Source organism: Lemur catta, chromosome 16 (assembly GCF_020740605.2).
Source record: "Lemur catta isolate mLemCat1 chromosome 16, mLemCat1.pri, whole genome shotgun sequence".
Classification (NCBI taxonomy): domain Eukaryota; kingdom Metazoa; phylum Chordata; class Mammalia; order Primates; family Lemuridae; genus Lemur; species Lemur catta.
This window is the reverse complement of record NC_059143.1, coordinates 39938321-39966113: the sequence shown is the minus strand read 5'-3', so window position 1 is coordinate 39966113 and position 27793 is coordinate 39938321. Positions and strand designations below refer to the sequence as shown.

General features: G+C 37.2%; 1 protein-coding gene across 1 annotated transcript in view; it reads right to left on the bottom strand.

Annotated features, from left to right (window-relative positions):
- Positions 1 to 3759: 3759 nt before the first annotated feature.
- The window catches only part of RAB27B (RAB27B, member RAS oncogene family), a 45467-nt gene continuing 21433 nt past the window's right edge, over positions 3760 to 27793 (bottom strand). The window contains exons 2-6 of the mRNA XM_045527643.1: positions 14229 to 14400; positions 12499 to 12584; positions 8173 to 8276; positions 5606 to 5729; positions 3760 to 4506 (exon numbers count right to left, since the gene is read on the bottom strand). Of these exons, the coding sequence (XP_045383599.1) occupies positions 4317 to 4506; positions 5606 to 5729; positions 8173 to 8276; positions 12499 to 12584; positions 14229 to 14381 (657 nt within the window). The 5' untranslated portion in view covers positions 14382 to 14400 and the 3' untranslated portion in view covers positions 3760 to 4316. The remainder of the gene's footprint in view (positions 4507 to 5605; positions 5730 to 8172; positions 8277 to 12498; positions 12585 to 14228; positions 14401 to 27793) is intronic.

Here is a 27793-nt window from a genome sequence, read left to right as displayed (position 1 = left end):
AAAATACTCAAATACACTATAATTCTTTAAGTGTTTTAAAGCTTGGCAGTAGAGGGTAAAAGACAATTCTATCACTTTGGCTAATATCACTTCTCAGATCTTCCTTTTAAAGAGTTATTATATATCTTAGGAAACCACACACTTGGAATATTATTTCTTTATAGTTTGAGTTTTAGATTATAATTCCAAAATCCTTTATGGATGAGGATTTTCTTTCAAATTTTTGGTGTGATACACACTGAGGGACGCATATGTGCCCTTTTTAAGTGAACAGAGAGAGAACAGTGAATGACCTTGTTTCATGGACATAAGATTCCAGGTCATATACTATGCCTAGCTGTACACTGCATCTATTGCACAATGTTGCTTCTCTTTCTAACTGCTGTCCCCATTCCGCTGGTGAGAAGATATATGGGCTTCATCAAATCTGTTGATTTCTAATGAACTCAATTTACAGCTTAAAGAACATCATAGGGTGCTGTTATTAAATTATTTTTTAATATAGTCATGTCCTTCTCTATGCTCAAGCCTCTTTTTCTTATAAAGGGGACAAGAAAGGGCTTCCCCAGTTCATCCAACCTTAACAGGTGGGCAAAGAACAATTTATAGTAGAAGCATGACAAAGACACCCACCAATATGTACAATGGCCCATCTGGTTAAAAATAACAGAAGAAATATTTACTTTAGAAAATGCTGCTTTTGAATTGTTTGCAGTGTGGTAGCTGATAATATGGAAATGATAACAAATTGGCTAGAGTAGTACCTTGCAAGAGTATTAAACTCTCATGGAGAAACCCATAAGCTCAACTCCAGGCATTCGGTATTTTTTCTGACGATTCATGACTTGTTACCATCATTAGACCAAGACTAACATTATGTTCTCTCCCTATTCTTGATGCATTTTTAAAAAGATATTTCTTTTGCTTTTTCATTAGAAGATAACCTTGTTACCTAATCACAGTTAAGAGTCTCAAGTAATGCCCACTCCACGGGAAGTAAGCTAGGAGACTAGGAAAAGGAGGTCATAATCTCTAGATTCCGATAAAGCCCTTGCATCCTCTACTGATGGTATCAGAAGACCTTGAGCTGTGCTCGTGTCTCTGTGAGGGCTTTCTATGATACAACATTATAGGAAATGAACTATGTGGCTGGAGACAAATTTGGTCACAGAGGTATCCGAGGCACTGAGTTAGAACAATGTAAACATCAAACCAGCATAAACGCTCCAGACATAGTTTCTATATCAGAAATGAGTTTCCTGTACATTTTAAATATTTTTCCAAAATACAATATGGTTTATTAAGACATTGGTAGGTAATCAGTAACAGGACATACCTTGCCTAAAAATACATGCTCTTGTGGGATAAAGGAGATATGGACTTGTTTAAAGCAGTATCATGTACACTGCATGGCACCACATTAATGTATATAGAACTATCAATCCTGAAATAATGATGGTTGCACAAAATTTGGTGTCAGTGGTCAAACTTTGCAGAAAAAAAAATTTTAGATCAAGTATTTATAAATGGAATGCTATTTTAAATTAATTTTCTTGTCAGTTTTAAATTTCATTCCTCTTGAGATTATTACCCAATAATTGTTATTTTTACAGGCATAGTTCTATAATTATGGGCATCATCACTTTCTGCTTCATGCTACAGCTATCAAATTATGATCTTAAAATAGAGCCTGAAAAAAAATACTGGTTAAATAACTGACAATGACAGAAACTTGGCATAAGTAAATCAATCATATAACTGGAAAATGAATAGAAACAAAAAGGCCTGTCAAAATAGAATACTTGCAGGGTTTTATAAAGGCTAAACATTCCCTATTAGGAAAATGCAGGGAATATCACCATTTGAATACAAAGAAGAAATTGATATAATGATGGCAAAAGTTCACCAGATTTTGCCACAGCAATGGTTATATTGTTTCTGCTCACTTTCCTCCCAGAAGAAACATCTTAAATGATAGCTAATAGCTTTCTATATTCATGTCACAGGCATTGAGATCATGAAGAGCATCCCAGAGAAAACACCATGGGAGGGAATACCCAACCATGATGCCATCGTAGTCCTGCAGAAATCAAAGGAGCGGGGCAGTCAACACTGAGAATTTCACTGGAGGCTCATTCCCAAACAAGTTTCCAAGTTGTTTTGATTCATGGCACATTTCTGGGTCTAGTCCATCCCAGGGACATTATAAATAGACATTTCTTTGGATCTGTTTGCATTTCTGAAACTGATTCAATACAAGATGTAGGTTGGTAGGGAGAAGTTGAATGGGGGACTGGGATTTTAGGGTCTCCAATGTTTGTAACTTCACAAAATATATGCACAGAGTGTGGAAAAATTAGGTATGATTGGAAATTTTTTTCTTTTTTTTCTTCTGAGAAAAAGTCTCACTCTGCCACCCAGGCTCAAGCGCAGTGGTGTGATCATAGTTCACTGCAACCTTCAACTCCTGGGCTCAAGTGATCTTCCCACCTCAGCTTCCTGTGTGGCTGGGACTATAGGTGTGCACTGCCATGCCTGGCTAATTTTTAAATTTTTTTAGAGATGGGGTCTTGCTATGTTGCCCAGGCTGGGCTCAAACTCCTGGGCTCAAGCAATCCTCCTGCCTTGGCCTCCCAAAGTGCTGGGATTACAGGTATGAGCTACTTCACTTGGCCACTGATTGGAAAAATTTTGTAGGAAGAGTAACCATCCTGTCAAAAAAATCATGTCCTCATAATAAAAAAAGAAAACTTGAAGTATGTTGTCTTTATTATTGATAAAGTTGAATGAAATACTTAAATAATATTTTGATAGGCATGGCTTATATCAGAAACTAAGATCAAAAACTAATGTAATGTTAGTTTGTCACAAGGACAAGAACAGGCAGGTTGAAAATACTTTTATGATGATTTTAAGAAAGAAAAGGTATCTTTATGTGAAAAAATAAAGCAACTGACCAAATTTTTGGTGAGGTAAAATACAGTTCCATCCCTGCCCAGCCCCCCCAATATAGCTCAACTATAGGTGCTTTGCCTTAGGCAAAATAAAAACCTATCATACTATACAGTGAGGTATCATCAATTTTTATGTGATTAATGACATAAAAATTCAGAGTGACCATAGACTTGATCCATCATTAGTCTAAAGTTGTTCATCAACATAGTGATACACTGGCACTTCTACAACTGATTCAAAGCCAGGGGTGTATGAGGTTTGGAGGGAAGGCATGTGATTTGGGTTACCAGTACTTCTGTGAACTAAAAGGAAACCCACAATTAATGGTCACTCTTTGTTTTGTATCAACAGCATATTTTATCTTAAAATTTTTTTAAGGCTAGTTTTCTTGACTGAATTTCTTAAAGGGATAATTAAACAACAACTGTTAATTTCTCATTGTGACTCTTTTATCATTTTCTAAGAAAAATGAAATGTGAAGTTGAATACCAAACCAATTTCTAAATTTTGTTTGAAATGGAAACCTCTGGAGATTTTCTTAATTCCAACTGATAATGTCAACTTCTAATTGGCTTGAGTAAAATTTGGCTAAGTAACTCTTCCAGACATCTGTAACAGATACATTTAATTTCAGCTTTCCAAATGCCATGTTTCCAAATTTTCATTTTTTCCTTAGGGCATTTCTCTTGTACTTTGTCATTCACAGTCCTGTTCTTGTCTATATGCTCTTTCTTAAGAATATGAAAATGGCATTGTGGCATAATCGCCTACATTTTAGCAGAGGCATGACATTCATCCACTCATAAACTTATCAGTAATTTAGTCACTCCTGTAAAACTTATTGGGTGTACATGGTAGTGTCACATTAATGAACTGCATGGAATTTTTCACCATATACCCATTTTTAGATAATATGTTTTCACCAATGCAAATATAAAAGTATGAACCAGATTCTGTATAAGAAATTCAATCTTTTAAAAATCATTTTTCTATGTTTTCCCTTTAGTAACCTATCCCTCTCTCCAAGGTAACAAGGTAATTTATGTTCTGATTTAAAACTCACTGATATTTCTTCTTGTATACTGTCTTATAGACTCATCTTCTTTCTAAGAAAAACAAATTAAGGATCCATCGTGGTGAAATCACATTAGGAAATCTTTGATCTTGTTTGGAAGGGCCTCAGGGATAACTGGTCAATTCTTTGAACATTGTTGACTATTCTGGTTTCTTAAAATAGATTTTCTGGCAGAAAAAGAAGGGCATGCCGTTGTGCATGGTCTACTCAACAACGATCTTGTGGTTTGTCATTGGTTTCGAAAGTAACATGGGTGGGTTGTTGATGATCAGTTCCTACGGAGAGTCTAGCAGGCGCATTTCTTCTCTGCTGGCTTCTCCCCATCCAGCTTTCCAGAATTTCCACCATTGACAGTGTCGGGGACTTGCGTCTTCTCCACACACTGTTCCATTCGCTTCATGATTAAGTCTAGAAGGGTCTCTACAGCTTTCTCCACATTCTGTCCAGTTGCTGCACTTGTTTCAAAATATGGTATGCTAGCATGGAAGAGATGACAGATATTTTTGAGTGGAAGAAATAAGAACAGATACAAGATGTACACATGAATCACACATGCAAAAACATGGCTGGCTGAGAGATTGTCAAATAATCATGTTTTTGCTGGCTAAGTTGGAAAGCATCCTTGTTTATTCTCAGTCAGTAAAAATTGGTGAGCTGTTCTCTACTATGGCTACCACCAGCTTTATGGGCAAGGAAATTGATACCGGAGGTGTTCAGGAAGTTGAAGTCAAGGCATTATCACTGTTCACAAAAAATAGGAGGGGAAAAATGCCTAAACTAGTGATCAGTATTGCCATTAAAATATTGCTTCCCTGCCAATAATTATCTGGAAATCTAACTTAGAAATTAGGCATGCATTGAATAGGATATTCATGTGAATACAGTCTACATTTATCTGGAATTAAAAATTCTAAAAGTCATACATTTTAAAGCTCTCAGAGAGAATCCTTCAGTAAAAAACGGGCAGATATGGTAAAACTACTTTAAATTTACAAAATAATAACAGATTCTACCATGGAAATCAATTTACAATGACATGGGGCTTTTTTGTTTTTGTTTTTCTTTAGTTGCCACTCCAGTTTAGCGAGGATAAGTATTGCGTTGTCATGCCTGTGTCGGGTATCATTCCTTAGGGTTTTGCAGCTATTGATTGAGAGGCAGTAGGGTACAGCGTTTAAGAGCATGAGCTCTGATCTCAGACTGCCTGGATTGAATTTAAGCTCTGCTACCTACTAGCTATGTGGCCTTCCATCAATTTTTTAATCTCTCTGTGACTCCATTCTTCACATATGAAATGGGATAGCTCTAGTATCTCCTACATATGGTTATGAGGGGCTAAATGAATTAAAGTCTAGGAAGAGTTGCTAATACATCATAAGTATTCAAGAAATGTCAGGTGCTATTATTATTAAGTAATTTATTAATACATCACATATATTCCTCTGGGAGATCTTTTTAATTCACATACTGTTCTTGATTCATGGGGATTTCTTTTAATATCAATCTCATGTCTCTGCTCCATTAGTTGAGCAACAGCGCACAAGGTCAGATGACGTCTCAGTGTAACTCACTTACCTGTATTTGTCAGCCAGGTCCCGAGCTTGCCGTTCATTGACTTCCCTCTGGTCCGGCAGGTCAGCCTTATTGCCAATTAATACTATATCTGGATTTTCACAATAAGCATTTGCTTGCAGTTGGCCTTGGAAAGAAAGCAGACAGAATCAGCAAGTTAGTCATAAATCCGTGATGTCAAATGACTGCTACACTCCAGATCCTAATCTAATTGTTCATCTCCAGTTTGGCTGCCGACCAGTTATGTTAGCCAAGTTACTTCTTCTTCTCAGTCACAGTTTCCTCCTCTGTAAGATCGAGATTAAGCCTCGCAAACTGCAGATTGTGAAGGTGACTAATAATATATCTAGAGCACCTATATCAATACCTATCTGTGCTCTTCTGCATCTGGGGAAGTCCCCTCTGAGATGGATGTGCTGCTTCATACCATTGGATCCTCAAATATAAGTGAAGATAATAGAACATGATTTTAAAGTGGATAAATTTGCTTTTTCCTTTAGGAAGCTGCTACATTTCTCTCTCCTAATGTCGAAAGCAATGATCCATAGAGTGGAACATTTTTTAACAACTACAAATTCATGTTGAAACAGTTTTAAGACAGGTAACGTGTTTTTTCTTCAAGAAATACTGTATGTGAAAGAGAGAAATGAGGGGGAGAGGAGAGAGGAAGGAAAGATGAAGGAAAGGAGGGGAGGAAGGAAGGGAGGGAGAGGAAAAAAGGAAAGAGAAGACATTTGTCAACTTGTGTTTTTGATGCTACTGAGGCTACTTTAATGTCTATCTTAAGGCATGCTGTGTGCTACCTTGCCCAGACCAGAGCAAGAAGACAAATGTTGTCCCTGTCACATTGATTATCTGGAGTGTTAGGAATTAAAGTGTTACTAGACATAGCAATTAATTATCTTAAATCCCAACAATATCCTTCTGTAGACTTTTAAAAACAAGGGATAATCTCATCTGCCTTGAAAAGGATAAAGAAACCATTCTTGGAAAGAATCTAATAATACCATCAAAATTTGGATAAGGAAATACAATACTGAAAAGAAATAAGGATAGATCCTAGGATAAATACTCATTTGGAGAAATAATTAATAAAGTTAGAATTTGTTGATATTTTTCCCCATTGGTTGCAACAGGGTTATTGAACTTACATTGAAAACAGTCATATATATTAATTATTAATTGTATATAATATATTACTAATTTTAGATAATATGTAGTAATAAGAAATATATATATTTTGAGCATCTACTCTGTGCCAGGTGCTCATCCGGGTCTGGTATGTTGCGATGGAACAAAAGAGACAAAGTCTGCACTTTCACAGAGCTTGCATTCTAGTGGTGGAAAGACTCAAAAACACAAGTAAACAAAAATAATACATAATATAATATCAGATGATGGCAGGGACTGCATGAACTAGAAAGTGTGTCAAGAAGATACAGAGTGATGAAGAGAGCTATTTTACATGGGGTGGCCAGTCAGGGAAGGCTGCTCCCAAGAGACAAATAAGGATTGGGTACAAATTTGAAGAGGACGGAGGGACCAGTAAATGGGAGAAGAGAAAGTGAGAAAGGGAGTCAGCCGTGCAAAGGCCCCAAGGTAGGATGTGCTTTTGGTCCTGGGAATAGCACGAGAGCCCCTTTGGCTAGAAGCTGGTGTGCTGGGGCCGAGTAAGCTGATTAGAGAGGAAGCCCAGGGACTGATCACAGTGACCTTGTAGGGAGAGGTGGAGGACTCTGGATCTTAGTCCAGGTGAGATGGGAAGTCACAGAGGACTTTGAGCAGGGGAGTAACGTGATCTAGTTTTTAAAAAATATTGCTCTGGCTATAGATAGCCCTGACAAATCTGGAAACGACAAGAGCAATACCAACCCCAACAATTTAGAAAATAGAGGAAAATTCTAATACTTCTCTCCTGCATTGATATATATCAAAGTGACATTAATAATGGATTAGGCAACATTTAAATTTTGTATTATATCTAAGTTGCTGTGGAGGCTGGAGATTTTTCTGTACAAGTTGTCTTCACATTTAAACTTTTTTTTTTTTTTAAGTAAAATTTCAGCGTGAGCTGACTGACACACTCTGCCTGACCTTATCATCATGTGGCCAGTCTGCTCTGGAGTAGTTTCTCCCTCGATTAACCCACTAGCCACTGAACACATCTTAGGGACCAGTGTTCCCGCTAAGAAAACACTGCAGATTTTCACTGTGCCCTCACCAGCTGAGATGTAGTAGATGTGGTCACTCGCTTAGTTTTAATAAGTCCTTCAAGACTTCCAGGACAAGTGATTGAATGGCCTTTCAATGGCATTAATAAAGACCTTAAATACGGGTGGTGATAAAGCTACACTGGCTTCCTCTAAGGGTGTCCAAGGAAAATACAAATCCAAGCCACCTTGTGTGATTCATATAAAGGCCACCACTTTGAAGGTGACATGAGAACCACTAAACTCATGACTTTCCAGCATAATCTCTGGTGTCCAATCTGGTTTCATCTTACAAGGCCAACGGCACATAGAGCTATTGGGTCTCAAAGCAGTCAGTGCACCTTACTTGGTCCCACTTACTCATCCAGTTTCTGACATTTAAGAAGCTCTGTTGACTGGTGAGGTCAAACATTAATAAGAAGCCCATGGCGTCTCTGAAAAATGCAGTGGTAAGGCTCCGGAACCTGCCAAGAAAGCACAGTGGGCAATTCTGAAAGTTAGTCCACATTCCTACGATGACAATACAAACAACGCTGTTTCCCTTTCAAGTATGAAGTCTCCACGGCTGGGAGTGGCCCATATGGAATATCCTACAGAAATGGGAGAGTGGGCAGAAGGGCCAGGGGAGGAAATTTGATTGTAGATTTTTTTTAAGACCACTTCCTGGCTTCATGGTCTCACAGCACTTATACACACAGGGCTTGTAACATTCAATCCCACACTTGCTTACACAGTGACTTAGAATCTTTTTCTTTTTGATTCCTGAGCATTTTGCTGTCCACAATTAAAATGTAAACCACTTTAGAGTGGGCACTTTAACTAATACTTTCCAATTTTGCTTGTCTGTGCCCAGAAGAAAGCTTGGCACATAGTAGCCTACAAGTGAATGCCTGTGGTGATATGAGGAAAACCACAACTTGTTAGCAGCTGAAACTGGAATTCTATTGTAAGGCAAACTGTTGGTGACAAAACTCTTTTAAAAGTACTTTTTGGGGTAAAATTGAGCTTTAGGCTGACATCCAAGTCCAATGAAGAAAAGGAAGGTGATTGGGGGACCAAGGAAAGTCAGGACAAAAGAGAGACATAGTCACTGGGGAAAGAAAGTGAGGACACTTACTTGTCATGGAGGATTTTGAAGGATATCCTCATTCATGTGCAATACAAAGACTTTCCCTCTCCCCCATTTCCTCACCCCTCACACCCAGATTCTTCAGCAAAGTTGAACATGTGCTGAGATCCACTTCAACGTGAGCAATGGGCAAAACCAGAGACCACATGTAGCGACCAGAAAAGGTTTTAAATTTGGCAGTGGGTTTTCAGGAATGTTCTTCTAATTTTTGGTCTCCTATTTTGGCCTCTTTGTAGATCCTTTGTGCTGGTTCTCAACCCCTCTCACTCACTATACATTCACCTGGTAATTGCATCCACCTCCCTGGCTCAATTGTAGTCTATAGGCTGAGGAATCCAAAATTTATAGATTTAGATCTTTCCTGCCTTTCACACTGGGTGCCTAATTACTTGTTGGATATTTCCATAGGGATCTCCAATTTCATCCGTGCAAAACCAAACTGGCTCCTGATTTCTTTTTGTGTCAGTGACATCACCATCCATCTGATTGCCATGACCCCTTTTTCCTTCACCTGCTGCCTACAGTCAACATGTATTTCTCGACCTGCTCATTTCTGTCCATCTATCCTTCCACTGCTCTACTTTTGAACCCATTGTCTCTCACCTGGACAATTTCAGCAGCCTCCTCGTTAGGCTTCCTGTGTCCAATCTTATCTGGGACCCAGTTCCTCACCCCTCTATTTCTTCCCATTGATTATATTTTAATGATTATATATTACCCTTAAGCTCATGCCCAAACTCCTTAATAAGCCATCAAGGATCTGCGGGAACTGATCCTTGCTCATCAATCCAGCTTCCTGACTCCCCACAGGCATGCTGATCTTCCTTGTGTTCTTAGAAAGTTCACCCTCCTCCCCTGGGCTTTCACACACACTGGTCTTTCTGTGTAACCGCACCTAATGCTTCCTTTTCCTCCTACCACTTCCTGTACATGAGTATATATAATACAGAATGGTGTCAGAGGAAATATCACTTCCCCAAAGAGCCTTTCTAACACCACATCTTGGGTCTGGGCATTTCCTGTGGGCCTGCCCAATGCCTTTCATTTTTCTGTTGCTGTCCTAAGGCTATATTGCAATTGTTTATTTGTCCAAATTCCATCCTAGACTGTAAGCTCCAAGGGGGGAAAGGTGTTGTGTTTCTAACTTGATATCCATTATAGTTTCATGGCCCAGAACTTGGTATTTGCTCAGTAAATACTTGTGAAATTAAATAGAGTAAGAGAAAGATAAAGAGAATAGTAAAAAGATATAAAATTATTCAAGCATTAAAATGATTTCAATAGAGAATAATACTTTAAATAAAAAAAAGATGGGAGAAGAGATATTTTCACTATTGTTTATTTCCAAAGTAGGATTTCTTTTGTGGGGCATTAGCATGATCTAAAAATGTAGAGTAGAAACACCAAAACATTTACTCAATTTTTTCTTGTGGATTTGTTTCTACCATTCCCTGGAAGCTCACAGAGATCATAGTGCTTTTGTTGAGTGGTTCTCGCTCTTTGGAGACTAGCTGTACCCACAAAATTGTCCCCTCCTCAACCATATTAGTGTCATGGCTAGGAAAATGTCTCTTTTTCTCTTTCTAAGTGTGTGTGTATATGTGTGTGTGTGTGTCTCATTTGAGGACTAGTGTGTTATTCCCATGTCACTGCTCACAGCATATGACAAAGTTACTCAAAACATGCTTATAGTAGTGATCTGAGTGGGACAGACACTTTTTTATCCACAGCAATGTGGATAGGTGCTTAGGACACACTTGCTCTTTCTGCCCAGCATCCTTGTTAAGCCTCATTCTTCCCAGGGACACAGTAATTCATTTCCGGCTTTACTCACCCAACTCATCCCATCCACTGAGACAACGGGGTGAGGAAAACTAAGACTACATAAAGAAATAGATCCCAGAGTCACATCATCACCTTTTTTCCCTCACTGGGAACTAAGGCTGTGCCCTGTATCCTATAGGTTTACATAAGGACTATGTATTTTTTTCCTCCTTCCCATGATGTGACTTTTATCAATAACCACTATCTTATGTGGATTATACTGCCCGATGTCTTCAGGCACAGGGCTGAGGTGTGAGGCATTGTTTATCTTGTTGCTTAGCTACACCTTATGTATACAGAATGCAAAATTCTCAAGGGGTGAATAGCCTAAGTGTTACCAAGACTGCCCCATAGTGTTCCCATTTCCTTCCCAGAGCAGCTGCCTTAAGGGGACAGACGAGAGAAGGCTGCCATCATGCTAGGCTGACATATCATGTGCGAGGACATATGGGAACCATATTTTCTCATATTACTTCTTCAAAAATGAATGCAATTGCTCTATAAAACATACATCTTTGTGACAACAAAACTGACATATGAACAGAGACTCTTGTGAGGAATGACTTCAGAGGAACCAGTAGTGTTGAAGGGTGTGTGTAAATGGAATTCACAGTCAAAAAAGCTAACAGAGAGGGCCCAGCACCTCTCCTGGCGTTTACACTCACTGACAGTGAGAACATTTTGGATGCATTTCAAAAACGAAAGTGTTTACAAGCATAAGCATTCTAAGACATACGATGCAGAATTTGGAGGTATGTGCCTTCTAAATATCTTCTCTGCCAATCTATTGCCATTTTTAATTTAATCTAATACTGAAAAGCATTATTAGCTTGGGGTCTATCAGGCTTTGAAGTTTTGAATCCCAAAGAAATCTATTTTCATCAAACAATGGAATAGTAACTCCGACTCTAAGCCATTAATACACTGCTGTCTACTGAATACTATCTTGGACACTGTTCCAAAGACGACAATGCTGAAAAACCAGGCAAGGTCTCTACCCTGGTAATGCTGATGACTTTGTTGGGCTGAGAACACCACAATGAACAGCAGTTAGAGATAAACACAGACGATCTGGCTTATTACAAGATGGCATATATTGACAATTTAGTAACTTAAAAGGGTGGTGCCACAGGTGTCCACAGGAGTTCAGAAGCACAGTGGAGGTTTGTTTCAGTTGGGGTGCTCCGACCGGCTTCGCAGAGGGGTGGAATATGAGCCAGGCCTGGTCAAAGGAGAGGCTCAGGGAAAGTGAGAAGAGAGTAGAAGATTCTAGCTGGAGGGCAATGGTACGACCAGAATCTGAGAGGACAAAGCCAGTCACATGGCATGAGACAAAGTGGCTGTGTGGAAGAACAGAAAGAGAGAAAGATCCTCACACCCTTTCTTTGACTCCCTCTTCCAGGAGCACTTACAAGAATGTTAATTTCCCATCTTCATTCAATTAAATTCTGGAGAAGTTTCTTTTCTACCGGAAAAGTGCAAAGACAATGCGTAGCAAGACTCTTCATAGAGATTTTTGAAAATCTAATTTTTGAAATCTGCACCAACTATACAAAGCTAGTACGGTTAATTAACTACAAATCATTTATTTTTATTTGTTGGTACAAATGTCTATTTTGAAACCAGGAGAAAAGTTGCATATTATTTGTTTTTCAAGTTCACATACAGCATTCATTTTTAAAATACGCTTTTCTAAGCCATACGAAGTCAGAAACAAGGTGATTTACTATTACCGCTCTTGTCCCGCAGTGTCCCAAAGCTGAAGATGCACCTTAAATGCTTTCCCTGAAGATCCATTTGGTCCTTGAGTATTATAAACCTGAAAGGCACGATGTTCATTAGTTGATACTGCTTTGGATTTTGTCAACATTGTAATTCTCTGGGTTCACTCAGCATGTTTTTTCTTGATTACTATAATCAAAGTTCATAGTGCAGAATAAATATTTGCTCTATTTTTTCCAGAAGTATCACATGTACTCTCACTTTTAAATGTCAAGTACAAGCATGATTTTCAACACAATTTAGGCATATTGCGAACTTGAATTAGACACCTTCTGTCATTTCCTCACGAGGCAGCAAACATCAGATTTAGGACCCAAGTTCTAGGTTCAAATACCAACCCTTCATTTAATCTCTTTTAGTCTTATTTTCTTATCTGAAAATTGAGACCTATAACCTCTTCCCACTTTGCAGAGTTACTGCAAATTAGAAACTTACGTGAAATAACAGATGTGAAAGTATTTTTGCAAACAGTAAAGTGCTTTACAAATGCACGAGTATCTTTTATTGTAGAATGGATTTTCAAAATGACCTAGCCATAAAATATGCACAAAATTTCTCAATAAGTTGACACAGGACATTTCAAGTCTTCTTTCACTAACCATTTCATCAAAGGCTCTTTTTAGATAAAGTAAATTTTTTTTTAATTCTGGCTCTTTTACTTTTTAAGTAAAGCATAACAACTTTAATATTTAATCAGCTCCCTTAAGTCGAGTTTAGTGAAAACGTTTTAAAAGGAAAACTTTCCAAAGACTTATATCCAGATCACTGGGGACATCGGGGAGGAGAGAAGGCAGGAGAAAACCTGCAGGGGTTGGCAGCCGGTTTGCTATGACTACACTACAAAGTATTGACTTCAGATAAGGGACAGCACATCACATCCTAGGGAACCATGATTCGACTTCTCAGGCAACGGCTTCCAACCCCAGTTCTTTAGTTTTCTTTCCCAACTCCCAAGGCATGAGTGGATTTGTGACATCAACTGGAAGCCACAGCTATCTTGGCAATCAAGCATACCCTGGGTGGCAGTAAATCTGGCTAAGCTTATGTGCCTATGCTACACGTCTCACATGTCACAATATCCTTATTTCTGTCATTAGCGTCTAGCATAGGAGAAGGAAGTGGTTGTGATTCTCACTTAAACTCCCTTATCTTGGAAAATAGCATGGGTTGGTCTCACATTCTGTTCATAATAAGCCAGTGATTGATGGCTGAGTCTACACATAAATAAAAACGCAGCAAGAACTTAACAAAGCTCATGTTCCAGCCATTTGCCAATCATACTTTTAACCTCTTTCTTAAGAGGAGAGAAATGAACACTTGGTCTTATTGAGGAATTTAACTCAGATCAAAGAGTTAATGTGTTTAGATCCTGAATAATTCAAGTTTTGAAAGAATTCCTCAAGAATTCATAGAAAACACACTATGCAAATCCAGAAATTATTTATTTTAGTTGCCTTGTATACTTTGGGAGACAAGAGATAGTGCCACTCAATATTTTTCTAGCAAAATGTTATTTATAGTTGAAAAGTAGTAAATAATATTCTAAAGTAAATTAAAGTGACAGATTATGAATTTTATGTGATAACAGACAGACACTTTGCAAGGCAATAAACATAGTTTCTGGGTTCTTCTTTTACATAGGGAGATAGTAACGATGTTAACAGTATGGTTAAAAACTCACCACACGTTTTTCCCGAAAGTCTATTCCTACTGTAGTGATGAATTTGGGATTGAATTTATTGTCTGTGTATCTATAAAGAAATGTCGTCTTCCCGACTCCTGAATCTCCGAGGGCCAGGAGTTTGATCAGATAATCATAGTCCCCATCGGACATAGTGATGGTCTTGGTGGGCCTGTGTAGGAAAGGAAACAAGCATGTTAGGACTAAAGTTGATTTTCCTGTGCCTTCTATCAAAACACAACATAAATTTAATTTTTAAGGTTAAAAAAATCAAATGCATCTATTCTGCATCTATTTTAAATTAACATGATCAAAGTCGTTTCAGGGGAGAGGGTACATCTATTATTTCAGTCAATATAAATCTTTTTACATTGTATCACGTAATATGGAAAAATATGCCAGAATAGCAATTGCCACAGCAATAATAGAATTTCAAGTAAAAAGTAGTAGACTTTAGTTTTAAAACCAATGCCCCTTGGGATTAGGAGGATGGTGTTAAGAAGAGGAGAGAATCACAGGGAACAAAATAAACCCAGTCCAAGATGATGCAGAGATGCTAAGAGAAACCTCAATTACATATGGATATCAGAAGAAGAAAGCCTAAGGGTATACTTTGCATCTAATCATGCAGGATGAGCTTAATATTATGTGCATACAAATTATTCCCTTTTAATTTAAAGAATTTAATTGGCATGACAACCTTTACAAACCTCCACTGGTAATACCAAAAATACCAGGATGCTCATTTGAATGACACCATTACTTACTGAATTCTTGGTGAAGTTTCCACTCTTGAGTTTAGTAAAGTAATTTACTATTTGGTACAACTTTCTGATTCATGGGTTACATAAATGGGTTTGTCATATCCTATGTGGAAGAAGGCCTATGAAGCTTTTTCTAGAATGCAAAAGTTTTTCTTATTATTGTGTGAGAAGGAACAATTTTTCCTCACCTCTGAAGATCCAGAAAACAAGAGTTCTAGGGTAATTAAAATCCTATTCCATGAACATATCTAAAAGTTACTAGTTAATTCTAATAATCTTTTAAATGTAAGAAAATTAGGTATATGATGCCCATGGTACGTAAATTTAAAACAAAACTTTTTTACATTGTCACTTTAGTTAGTAGTCAAACTAAAATAAAAGGTTTTATGTCTTTGGATACATAATGATGAAAATAATGAGGTACTTATCAAATAATTCAGAATCATTCTATCATTTGGGAGATTTGTAATTTTACATTAGAATTTTCTTAAATTTGAACTATACTGCTGTTAAATCCTACTAAATTTATTATGAATATGTGTTTCTTTCATTAATGTATGCTTTTTGAGGTAGGATATTTTGAGAGCTGCCAGTTCATCCATTTGTTCTAAAGCTTTCCTACCCTACAACATGCTTTCTTTACTAGTAGGACTCCTTGGGTAGATTTTTCTGACCATAAATGTTCTCTCTCTTTTTTTTTTAGTATCTAGACAAAGCATAATCAATCATTGCTCAGGAAGAGATGCATAGCAGCTATCAAAAACCAGCCTTCCTTATTAAAAGATACAAATGTCTCAACTATTGAAATGAAATTCTTCTTGGAAAATGCCTGTACTGGGTGACTGACTAGAAGTGGCTAGTACTGAGTTCGGATGGGGGTTCTAGATGTTTTACCCTGATTTTATAGTTGAAGATGTTGCTGCTCCTAGTCTTTGAGCCAACTGGGTTGTTCGAGGAGACTTCTGCTAAAGTAGTATGATTTCCCCCCCACTTAAGGTCTGTCACCATCACTCTGCCTTCTCTCTTTCCCCCCAAAATTGCACATGAGAAACTGTTCTGGAGGGTGCTAACGCCTGTCATTTCACTAGTAGAGTTGTATAAAACTGTTAATTCTCTCATAAAAAGAAAGAGCTTAAATTTGTTCTAAAATATAAGTAACTAAAGTCATATTCTTCCCTAGGCAAAAGCCTTAATGATTGGGGGGAGGAGAGTGAAATTGAAGGTACTGGCTGCCTAAATAGAAGTTAAAGCGGGAGGATACTGTGGATCCCTGGCAAAATGAAAAGAATGGAGTCAAGAAGATACATCAGCATCCTTTAAAATCTTGCTTAGAGTTAACTATGTTTTCTTGCAACATTTTTTTGTGTGTGTGACAGTCTCAACAAAGGCTAAGTCTTGAGCAAATCTAGTTAAGTATCTTCAATACACAGTGTTAGGCCCAAAGATAAAAATTCAAAAAAATGTAATTTCTAATTTAATTTTAAGGTTTGAATACACTTCAAAATTATATAAGGATGCAAGAAAATACAATATTATTTTGCAAGATAGAACATAATTAATTGATAAGTGAGTCAAATTGTGTTTTTAATTCAAACAAAACAATTATCTTCAGAGACTGCTGTGGTCTAAGAAGACTTTGTAGAGGAAGACAAACTTGCATTTATCCTTAAAGCCTAGGAAGGAGTTAGATACAAGGAGATAAATTACAGCACTATTGTGTGGGGGATTACTTCCCAGTTGTAGAATGAGACTATATCCACTTGCCAACTACATGACCTACCAAGTCTTCCTTATTGGCAGACAATTTGCTTTCTGTGGTTTGTGCATAGACCTGCCTGGGGCAATGCTAGTGCTGCCTCCCAGTCAAGGTCTAATCCAGAGTGAAGAATTCAGGCTACCATGGATCAACTCCGCTGTGGCCCACACTGCCTCTCTTCTACAAGTGAAGGGTGCTAGACACATGGTGACATTTAACACAAATTTCACCTGAAATAAAGGCAAAGCTTGGCACCCTGGAAAACCTTTATTTAGTGACTCCAATAGGCTGTTTGACATAGTAAGCTAGGTATGAGATAGTTCATCTCTGAGTTCCTTCTGAAAATGAATTTTCTCATTTTTTATATCATCACTTTCCTCTCTCTCATATGTATATTATACATATATATTGTGTGTGTATATATATATATATATATATATATTTCTTTTGTATTTGGTTCAGCTCTTCTTTTTATTACTATGTGATTTTCTGAGTCCTAAAATCATATAACCTCAATATTCTACCCTTGGCATGACAAATATAGCACCATTAAAAAAAAAAAAAGCCTTAGCAAGCTTTCCTTTTCTAAGAACTGGGCTAAAAAATGATCTGGGAAGGATCAAAAGGATGACAACTTTAACAGTATTGTTTATTCCTGCACAACGACTGATAGTCTTGTCAGTTCTTGGTTCTATGGCTCTAAAAGGGAAGAAAAAGCCAGAAGATTGCAGTGTTTCAGGAAACACATCTGACTCTCGGTCCCTATCATGGTGTCACAAGCTACACCACAAGAACCAGCAGGGCTTTTAGATACAGAAGATCCCTTCACAGGAAGGCAAGGGGCTGAAATGGGATGGAAAAGAACTGAAATGGATCACACCCATGAGGCTCTGTTTCAAGAAGAGTCTTAGAAGAGAAGGAAACACAAGTAATCATGTGATCTAGCCCTTCAGTTTTCTGATGAGAAGTCATATGCAGAGAAGTTATGTGACCTGTGGAAGTAACAACTAGTTTCTAATAGAGGAAAATCCAAGACTCTTGTTTATTACAATTGGAATGAAAAATGTATTAGATAGGTACAAAACAGAAATATTTTCACTCTATCTGGGAAAGGAATTCTCTCCTGGGTATTGACAGAAGCTTGATTTTCATAGGTAGAATATCTCAAATGAGGTTGGCCATGGATTCTCTCTTCCCCACCCTCAGTCCCCACCATTCTTGGTCAATATAAGTTCCATTCGTGCAGGGACCTAATTTCCTAATTTGTCCACTGCTCGATCCACAGAGCCCAACATAGTGGCTAGCATAAAGGAGGAGCTCAAAACATCTTTCTTGAGTATTTAAATATATCTAAGCTTCTCTAAAATGTCACAATTAATGAGATTAATCTCATGGGCAGCTGGTGGAAGTAGTGTCTACCCAAGTTCAGGACTTAGATTCTCCTTTGTCTATGAGGTGAGTGTTTAGATTAAATGATCACGGCGGTAGTTTCCAGGTCTGGCTTCCTGAGTTCACTTTTCTATTTTAGGTTGCACAAGAGTACAAAACCTTCTCAAAATCGAGTATTTATATCTTCAGAGGAACAGAGATTTGTCCTGGCAGAAAGCATGTAAAGCTGTCAGTTGAATAGGTCAGGGCTCAGAGAACAAGGCTCCTCCGTGAAAGCATTCATTGGCACCTCTTATTTTCATGGCTCTGTGGTTATACTCCTCGCTCTCTCGTGGGGAGCTTAACAGATACTATGGTTATGTATAGAAGACTACTATACAGATGGAATTATCCATGCAGACACGGGTGTTCTTTTCTAGTCCACCGAGTAACAATCTCAAGAATGCCTTGACAAACTATGACCTTTTCATTTTAACTTATTAAATTAATAAAAATCAACTTCATATTCTTAAGGTGCTTTTAAAAGCTTAAAATAGTAGGCAAATAAGGTATCAATGATATTTCTTTGCATTCCATGTGGATGGTTTCAATAAAATAAAGCTGTCAAGCACAAGATGAACAGACGCTTCGTATTTCCTCACTTACCTTTATTTGACTGGCTTGTGTTGGGCTCTAGTATGTGCATTTTAAGGTCTGGGACTCTCATAGCAAGAACTTCAGTGTCTGAATAATATAGTCTGAGGGTGGTTCCCACTAACTGACCTTGAAATATTGCTATTAAATATGCCTTCTGTTCTATTGATTGGCTATAGGTCCCTAGAGTAGTTTAGCAATAATTTAATTGATTTCAATTTTACATCACTAACTCATCTGTAATTTATCATTATGTCTGTTACTAAGAATAGGTCCAAACTTATCTTTTTCTAGCTGTCACAATACAACTTAAAAATCTATCTTTTCATCACTGATTTGAGCTGCCACTTCTATCATATAAATTTTCATATACAATTGGGTCTATTTCTGAATTTTTGCTTCTGTTTCTTTGGTTTGTCTCTTCATGCAACCACTGTTATAAATACGATTATTCATAAAATGTTTAATATCTGAGAGAGGGTTATCCCCTCCTCATTTTTATTTTCTTGACATCTTTATGATATTGAATTTTCCTATCCAGAAATATAAGTTTCAATGTGGTCAAGTCTTTTATTATGACTTTAAGAATTATTTTACGGTTTCTATCATACAGGTTTTAGATATTTCTGTTATGTTTACTCCTAAATATTTTCTTTATTTGCTTTCATAACTTCAGGCTCACCTGTCATCTTCTGTCTGTTATTGTTTATATGCAAATTATTGACTTTTATGAATTGGTTTTATTACCCAATACATTGCTAAATTTTATTATTATAGTTGTTTTTAAGTTCACTGTTTTGAATTTTCCATATGTACAATCATACACTTTCTTAATAGATAGAGTTTTAGCTCTTCCTTTCAAATTCTGTGCTTCTATTTGTTTTCTCTTATCCACTTTCACTGGCTAATACTTGTATTATAAAATTAAAGAGTAGCAGGGATAGTGGGCTCCTTGTTACTGATTTTAGTTAGAAATCCTCATTAATCTCATGAAGCCAGATGCTAGCTGCTTTTCACATGAGTAGATAGTGAATTTGTCAATTGCCCTTTTCTCCTCTGTTGAGATGATCTTCCGATTTTTCTCCTTAGCTTGATTTTAATATATTTAGTTTTGTAGAACTATCTTTACTTTTCTGAAATGAATTTTACTTGTTCATAATAATAAAACATATTATATAATTTAAAAATGTATCATTTTTAATGCGCTGTTGAATCCTATTTCTTATATTTTACCCCGATTTTTCATTGGTATTCTTAAGTTAGATCTGTCTTGTTTTTGGAATAATCTTTGGTTTTGAATTTTGCATTATAGTCACTTCATAGAATATAAAAGTACTCCTTCTTTTCTGTGATCTGGAACAGTTTAAGTATTATTGAGATTATCTGATTTTTAAATGTTTGAAGGAATTTCTATGTGAAACCATCTTTCCTGGTGGTTTTTAAATTTTTTTTAATTACCTTCTCATTTTTTCTTTGATAACTGCTCCATTTAATCCGGTTTTAACTTGGGTCAATTTTGCAAAATTGTAATTTGGTAGAATATTGACCATTTCATCTAAGAATTCAAATGTACTATGTAGAGTTCTACAAACTACTCTCATATGATTTTAAAAATTTGCTCTGTTTGACACTTATACCCTACTCAACATTTCTAATTCTGTATATTTGTACTTATTTGTGGAAGGCTTTAGCAAACCAATGAGAACACTGGTATTATTACCTCAAGACTTTGTTTTTATTTTCATAATATATCCTAGCCCATGAATCCCCCTACTTTCTACCACCATTCATTTTTCCCTTGGAATATCCTCTCTAGTTCTACTCCTTATCTTCTAAATCCAATCACATCCACACTTTCCTTGTCAACGAGTTCTTAACATTTCTCCAGTTTTACTCAGGTTTCTAGACACCCACCAAAAGACATAGTCCTGTAGTGTCAATTTCTGGTGGATGCTGGAATTCTAGACTTGAAGTTGCTAAAACCCAAATTTGCTCAAGGCGTATTCTTGCCGAGCACTCTGAAGCTTGCCAACAATCCTCAGAATCAGTGTTGGGAAGGGACTGCTCTTTGATCTGAGATATTTTACGTGAATTTAATGAGTTTTAAAATCACTCTGTTTACTAATATTGATTCATTTAGATCAATGCTTTTCATGCATTTTCCTATTACTGGATTATTACAACTCAGCAGGACCCAACCACGCACAAAGCTATTTTGTCCCCAGGTACAGCACAATACTGACAAGTGTTTTAAAGGGAATCTATCTGAGAAGAACATGAAAGCAAAGAGCTAGCATTATCCCTGAAGCTCACATGTATCCATGGGTAGAAAGCTAATCCCTAATTGAAATGTGCTTAACAACATTGTTTAGCAGGTAAGACCCAAATCTCAGGGTTAGTTAAAACAATTTAGACTTTTGGCTTCAGATGATTAAATGGTCAGAAGGAACAAAACAGTACTATACAAAACAGTACTATACAACAGAATTGTACACTTTAAAAGGGTGGATTTTATGATATATGAATAGTATCTCAATAAGCTGTCATTAAAAACCCAAACAAGGTAAGAATATTATATTTCATTTTGCAGATAATTTTTGGCCTATTTCCCCTAGTGAGGTATTTATTAATAGGTGTTTACAATGTAGTCACTTAGCAGCAAATATCATCCATACTCAAACAATGACACTGTCCTGAAACCAAATGGAAATGGTCTATAGAATACATGTTAAGTCTCACAATTCAAGTAATTTCTTATTTATAAAAATACTTGTTATTTGACAGAGTCCTGATAGCCAATCTACTGTGCAAATGTGCTCAAATCAGGACTAAGTAATTGAACATCATTGAGAAACAGCAGGGCAGGTTGGTTATCTGGGCACTGCCAACTAATACCGGAACAGAAGTTAAGTGCGTATAGAATCCAGAGGCTCCCACACCGAGCTAATCATCAATATTCCCTGGGGAGTTTACAAGTGCAAACTCTAGGGCCTCTCCACACAGGCTGAAACAGATCTCTCCAGGCCATTCCTGGATACTGGAGTTCAAGTATTCCACTAAGGTATGATGGAAGAGCAGCCAGGTTTGACAGCCATTTTTCTCCATCCTCATTCTTCACCTTGAGACATGTCTAGAGGAAACTATGCCAGAATGCTGAGAGTCTAAAACCACCTTCGGCTCCTCATTCCAGTGTAGAAAAACCCATTGGATAAGAAAGAAGTCAGTTTATCTACTTTGATCCATTACAGTTTAGAGTAGTTTCTTCTTACTGATTGCCATCAGCAAAGCGTGGCACAGAGCTAGTGGACCACTTCTTCTACTGAAAACTGTTAGCCCTTAACATGCTATCCCAGCTATATATAAGTATGTTCCCTCATGTGTTCTAAATATTATTTCCCTGAAAACTAGGAGTAGCCCCCAAAATATTATGATTTTACTCACTCAAAAGACATGCACTAGCAATGTTACATAAATGTTTGGATTAACTAAACTAAGCTTCACGAATTGTCTGAAAGATTTATTATTTGATCTGAAAAGTTTTTCTGCTTGTCTTCATAAGTGGGCTGCATGACTCATTTTTTCTAAGAGAGTCACACTTTTTTTTGTTTTAATGCTTTCCAAGGACTCTAGCTGGGAACAAGAAAAATAAATGTAAATTGCTTGAAATCCTGTAAAGCCTTATATTGAAAGCATCTCTTCCAAGACTGAAAAACACACATATCTTCCAAGACGGAAGAAACCTGTGAAGCAATGAAGCAGAACCAATCTTCACCGAACAGACTTGGAAGTATATGCAAAGAGGCCAATGCCTTCCCCGAGAGTGGTCACCAAGACCGGAAATTAGATTTTCCTGACTCAGTGATTCTCAAACTTGGCTGCTTTTAAAACTGTACAATACACAGGCCATACACCAAACAAAGAACTTTAAATCTAAATCCTCATGGTAAGACAAAAGCATTTGTACTTTTTAGTACTCCCCAGATGATTCCAAATGTAGCCAAGCTTGAGAACCACAGCCCTACCTCTTATCCCAGAGACTCCACACTGCCAAAGAATGATTCCTAATTCAAACAGTTGGAGGTAACCTTTAGTGTCACTCTATAACTACTAGGAGGGAAGAGTGACCACACTCACGGAGGTATATCTTCTCTGAAGACAATGCCTAGTTGGGAAGATGGCTCCTTTCCCTTACCATGAGAAGGACATGCCATCCTCTATGCAGCAGGCAATACATCCCTTTTCTCTGTAGTTGTATGATATATAAAAGGATATTAAATTTATATATGTAAATTGAAGCTTCTACTCTTAAAGAATATCTCCATACAGAAAAAGATATGGCTTTAAGTTAAAGACATGCTTGTTTAATAAGATGCTTTACTAAGTTTTCTGACATTGGTCTAATAATCTAGCAAATTGGGTTCACTTTCTAGCTGGCTGTTGCTTTGAGGAAGTCATGGCAAAGTTCCACTGCTTTGCTTCATTATCTGAGAAGGGCATACTAATCAAAATATCTGCCCGCAAATTCTGCCTTTCTGAGATATGAAGAAGCCAAATTAGATAGCATCTATGGGTTTATAAGCAAATATCTATGAAAATAAGATGAGTGTCACATTATTAAAATTTTCTCACTTACATATAATTCTAGATAACTCACAGAGCCATGTGATTCCAAGACAAAGAAAGATAAAAATTCCACGATCTCTTTAGAAAAAGAATGTTGGCTGGTCATTGATTTAGCTGATATTTTACAAGAAGCATTCTGCAAGTTTAATATATACTGGACAAGAGAAAATTTATCTACAAAGAATGCAGTTAATCCAAAGAAAGTGCTTATTTTTCTTACCAGATCTCTTTCTACACTACATAGATGCTTATGTTAATAAAATCTCTCAATTCAAATATTATTTCTTCAATATGTATGATTTGAAGCTGAATAGAAAATAAAGAAAACTATTACATATGATTCTTATCTCTTACGTGATTGGGGAGAATGTTCCTTCATCTGATAAATTATTTGAAAATTTGAAATGAGGTCTACCTCAGAAAATCTAGGGCTCTAAGTCTGACAGGAGTTCAGACGAGAGAGTAAACTTATAAAGGGATGTCATCAGGGGACAGAAATAATCAGGAGGGCTTCATGGAAGAGGTGAGATGAGAGCTGCAGCTTGATGGGGAAAGAAGAGAGAGAAGAGTTGGAATGAGGAGAGATGAACCTTCAGGGTCAAGTGTTGACTATGGTGTAATGGTAAGAGGCAGGCACTGGAGTCCATAGCCCTAGGTTTGGAAGTTCAATTTTAGCTATTTACCAACTACATGGTGTATTACTTAACTCTTGATTTGTATGGTCTTTATCTGCAGTTGTACGTGAAATACCTGACCCACTGCCTCAGTCACTATAGATTCCTCTCCACTCTTGACAAGAAATAGGGAGCTCTAAAAACCTTTAGAGGAAGGACCCAAGATAACAAACACACAAAGTCATTAATCAATTACCATAGGCTACTTTATAGCCTCAAATGAAGTCACCAACTTTCTCATAACAAAGCTAGGTTAGAAATCCCAAGGGAAAGGCATGGCTCAATTTTGAAAAGCTGGTTTTACTTCCATCTAAACAAAGCACTAGATTATTTTAGCTACTTCATCCCCTGCTGGAGCTCTGATTAAAAATACAGTATGTCAACAATGACTAATTACAGCTTTAATGAGTTTATTGTTTACTTCTTGGCAGTAACCTAATCGATTGGCTCTGTCTTAAACTCACCTAGCATTTTCCAACATAAAACATTTATAGTTTTGACTTTGTCAACTTTCACCCCCAGCTGTTACTGGTGAGAAAAGTCATCATTAGCACAAAGACATTTACAGCTATGACCACCTTTCCTGCTGTTCGGTACATTTTAAAGTTTAATCAGAACAGCAGAAGCAGCTTCTTGGTGCCTGCTCAGAGTCTGACAGTGGAGAGTTCTAGTAAATCGGCGGCATTCTCAGTTCCATGATATTCTTTAACTTTAGAGTTGGTGAACGTTTTGTTTTTTTTTTTGGTTAATTACAATTTTTGGCTGACAAAAGTCATGAAATATTTAAAAGTGTGAGTGGTTTACTGAAGTTACACTTATAGAAAGATTGCTACTTAGAAATCTACAGTATGGTTTTTGCCCAACTTTTCCTTAAACTGGGAAAGGGATCTCCACGTGGAAACATACTCTCTTGACTGCTCATATCTACAGTAACTGATCTTGCTGAAAAACAATCAGGAAGTCAGAAAAAAAAAAAAAACAACACCAAGAGTGGGAGTTCTTATAAACTAAGATTTATTATAAGACAATTCTTACGAAATTAGCTTTGCCTGTACTTTCAGGAGTTGATCTAAAAGGAGAAGAAAGTTTGTGGCACATGGAAAGAACACACACTGGGGTATGTCACATCTCATCTCTGCAAAGCCACCTCCCTGAAGCCTACTCCTGGCCAAGGAAAAATGTGACCACAATTTCCGTTAAAAGTTGACATGTTATTGTCTGATCTTTTTGAACAAAAGGATTACAAGATACTATGTTAAGTCAAATACTAAAAGGTAATGTTAACATTTTAGTGGGGGGAAAATCACAGTAAGCTATCTGTCACAAAGAATACATTTATTTACTACATCTGACATTTTCCAGTTTACTGAAGGTCCAGTCTCAAAGAAATTCCTGGGAATCAATCTATTCCTCCAATGTTGAAGAATGCTCTTCCTAAGTCATTTTCATCATTTTTTAAAGAAGAAAATCCAAATCTTTCATCATTTTATTTCATAAGTTTCCAGTAAGCTAAACTGCAAGTGGTGTTTGGGAGGGACACAGTCCTTACAGCTAAACCCTGCAGGAAGCTGAGCCCATTTGGGCAGGTGTTATTATTAGAATAAGAGACATAATTATGAAAGCTAAAGGCTTCCATATAAAATTTCAGGAGTATAAATTCTAATGCATAGAATAAAATAGAAGTGTTTCACATTTCCTCTACCTATGTATTTCTATTGATACATTAAGTTGAATATATCATTGTATGTGGCTATGAGAGTGTTTATTTTTTAGAAGAAAGCTGGCACTGACGTGTTCTGATGGTGTTACTCAGCAGTTAATCATCTAGTTCATATTCACACAATGACAAACACAAGCTAATATTAAGCCCATTGTCTTTCCCCTAATCTAGCAAAGGCTGGGACTATGATATTGTACACCTTAAAAGCTTCTAATATCCTCTGAAAGAGCTGACTTTCCCTAGGATCTGAAACAGAAACTAGGTTGATAAATCCAACTAAAGGGAAGATGCCCTTATTGGATAATCACAAACGTCAGCAAGTGAAATCCTTTATCTTGTGGTAGATAAATTTACATTTTTTTAAGCAAGGAAAACACATAGGATAAAATATGAGGGATGAGTATAAAGATACAAGCTAGAACATTTTTTCTCCAGCATAACAGCGTTGCCTGGGTTACATCAGGTATTGACTGGAAAGGATGGGCAGGGTTATAATAAGTGCATGTGCACACACATGCATGCATGCACATACGTGCACATATGCATGCATGAATGCATACACAGGAACAGAGGCACACACACATGTACACAGGCCCATTAAGCACGGGGAGATCACTAGACCTGTGCACACACTCCCTAAAAGCCAATCTTCTATTGAGCCTGATCTTGTCAGAAGGTATGTCTGTTTTGAATGTTTATGGAATAAGCCAGAAATGTATACAATTTACAATACAAATTTCATAAATATACAAATTTGAAATTTTTCCATGTCTATAATTCAAAGTATGAGAGTGAGATATTCTTTTTTATTGAGAATTTGGTGCAGATTATCCAACATGCAAAACACTTCTACCTCTAAAGGATGGGGTGAGGTTCTCTGGAAGCAATTCTTAGGTCTCCTTCCCTGGGAGTGAGGCGGTATTATTTCCTGGATGGGCAGAAGAAGACAGAGGACAGAGTTCTTATAAAAGGTGTGAGTGGAAAGGTAGGGCACTCACATACCATTTGCCTTGTTGAATGAACTCTGACAGACTGCCCAGTGGAGGCCTTGTGAGATTGGGTATTAAATGTGGGGCAGGGTACTTCAAAGGAAAGATCAAAAAATTGCCTAAGACTCTACACTTTCAATGGCCTCTCTGATTCCTGCCTTTGATAAAAACTAGTACAGCAAACACATTTATGGAACCTCTGTATGGAGAATATTAAGCCCACGAAAGGGAAGAAAAAGAAGGAAGAAAATGAAAATACAGTGCAACTGCTTAAAAATATTTAAAAAGCAACAATTAGGAAGTAGTGGGTAGGAAATTGAAGAAAGTGTTAGGTTTTATAATTGGAATTAGACTTCACAATATGCCGCAGCAAAGCTCCATTTGTCAAGCAAAGACCCTGATCTTTCCCCAGATTCACTCATTCACTCAGCCAACAAACATTTAGTGGGCGCTACTCTGTGCTGGGCACTTAGAGTTTGTTGTGGGGGTTATATGAAATGTCCTAAAAGTCTCCACTATTCTCTCCTTAGCAAGACAGCTGTAATAGCTAAAACAGCCACGTGCCCTGGTCTGCTTGGCACAGGCCCAGTTGACACCTCCCATTCTGTTAGTAGGACCCATTTTCACCCCCAGAAGTGCCCTAATTTGGATAAACTGCATGCTCATTGCAAGTAATAAGAGCCTCCTAACTTGTCTTCATGCCTCCAGTTTTGCCCTTCCACCATCCATTCTCCACATTACAAGCAGAGTTATCTTAAGTCAGACCACATTATTGTTCTTATTGTTCTGCTTAATATTAATATTTTCCAGTGGCATCCCATCAAAATGGAAACAGAACCTAAAGCCCTTTGTCTGGCTTACAAAATGCTGTATGATCTGGCTCTGACCAGTTCTCTGCTAATTCTCCATGCCCTCTGTTCTTATATTCCTTGAAGGAGCCAACTTGCATCCTGCCTCAGGGCCTTTGCACTTGTTTTCTCTACTTAGAACTTTTCCTTCTTCTCAATTTTACAAGCT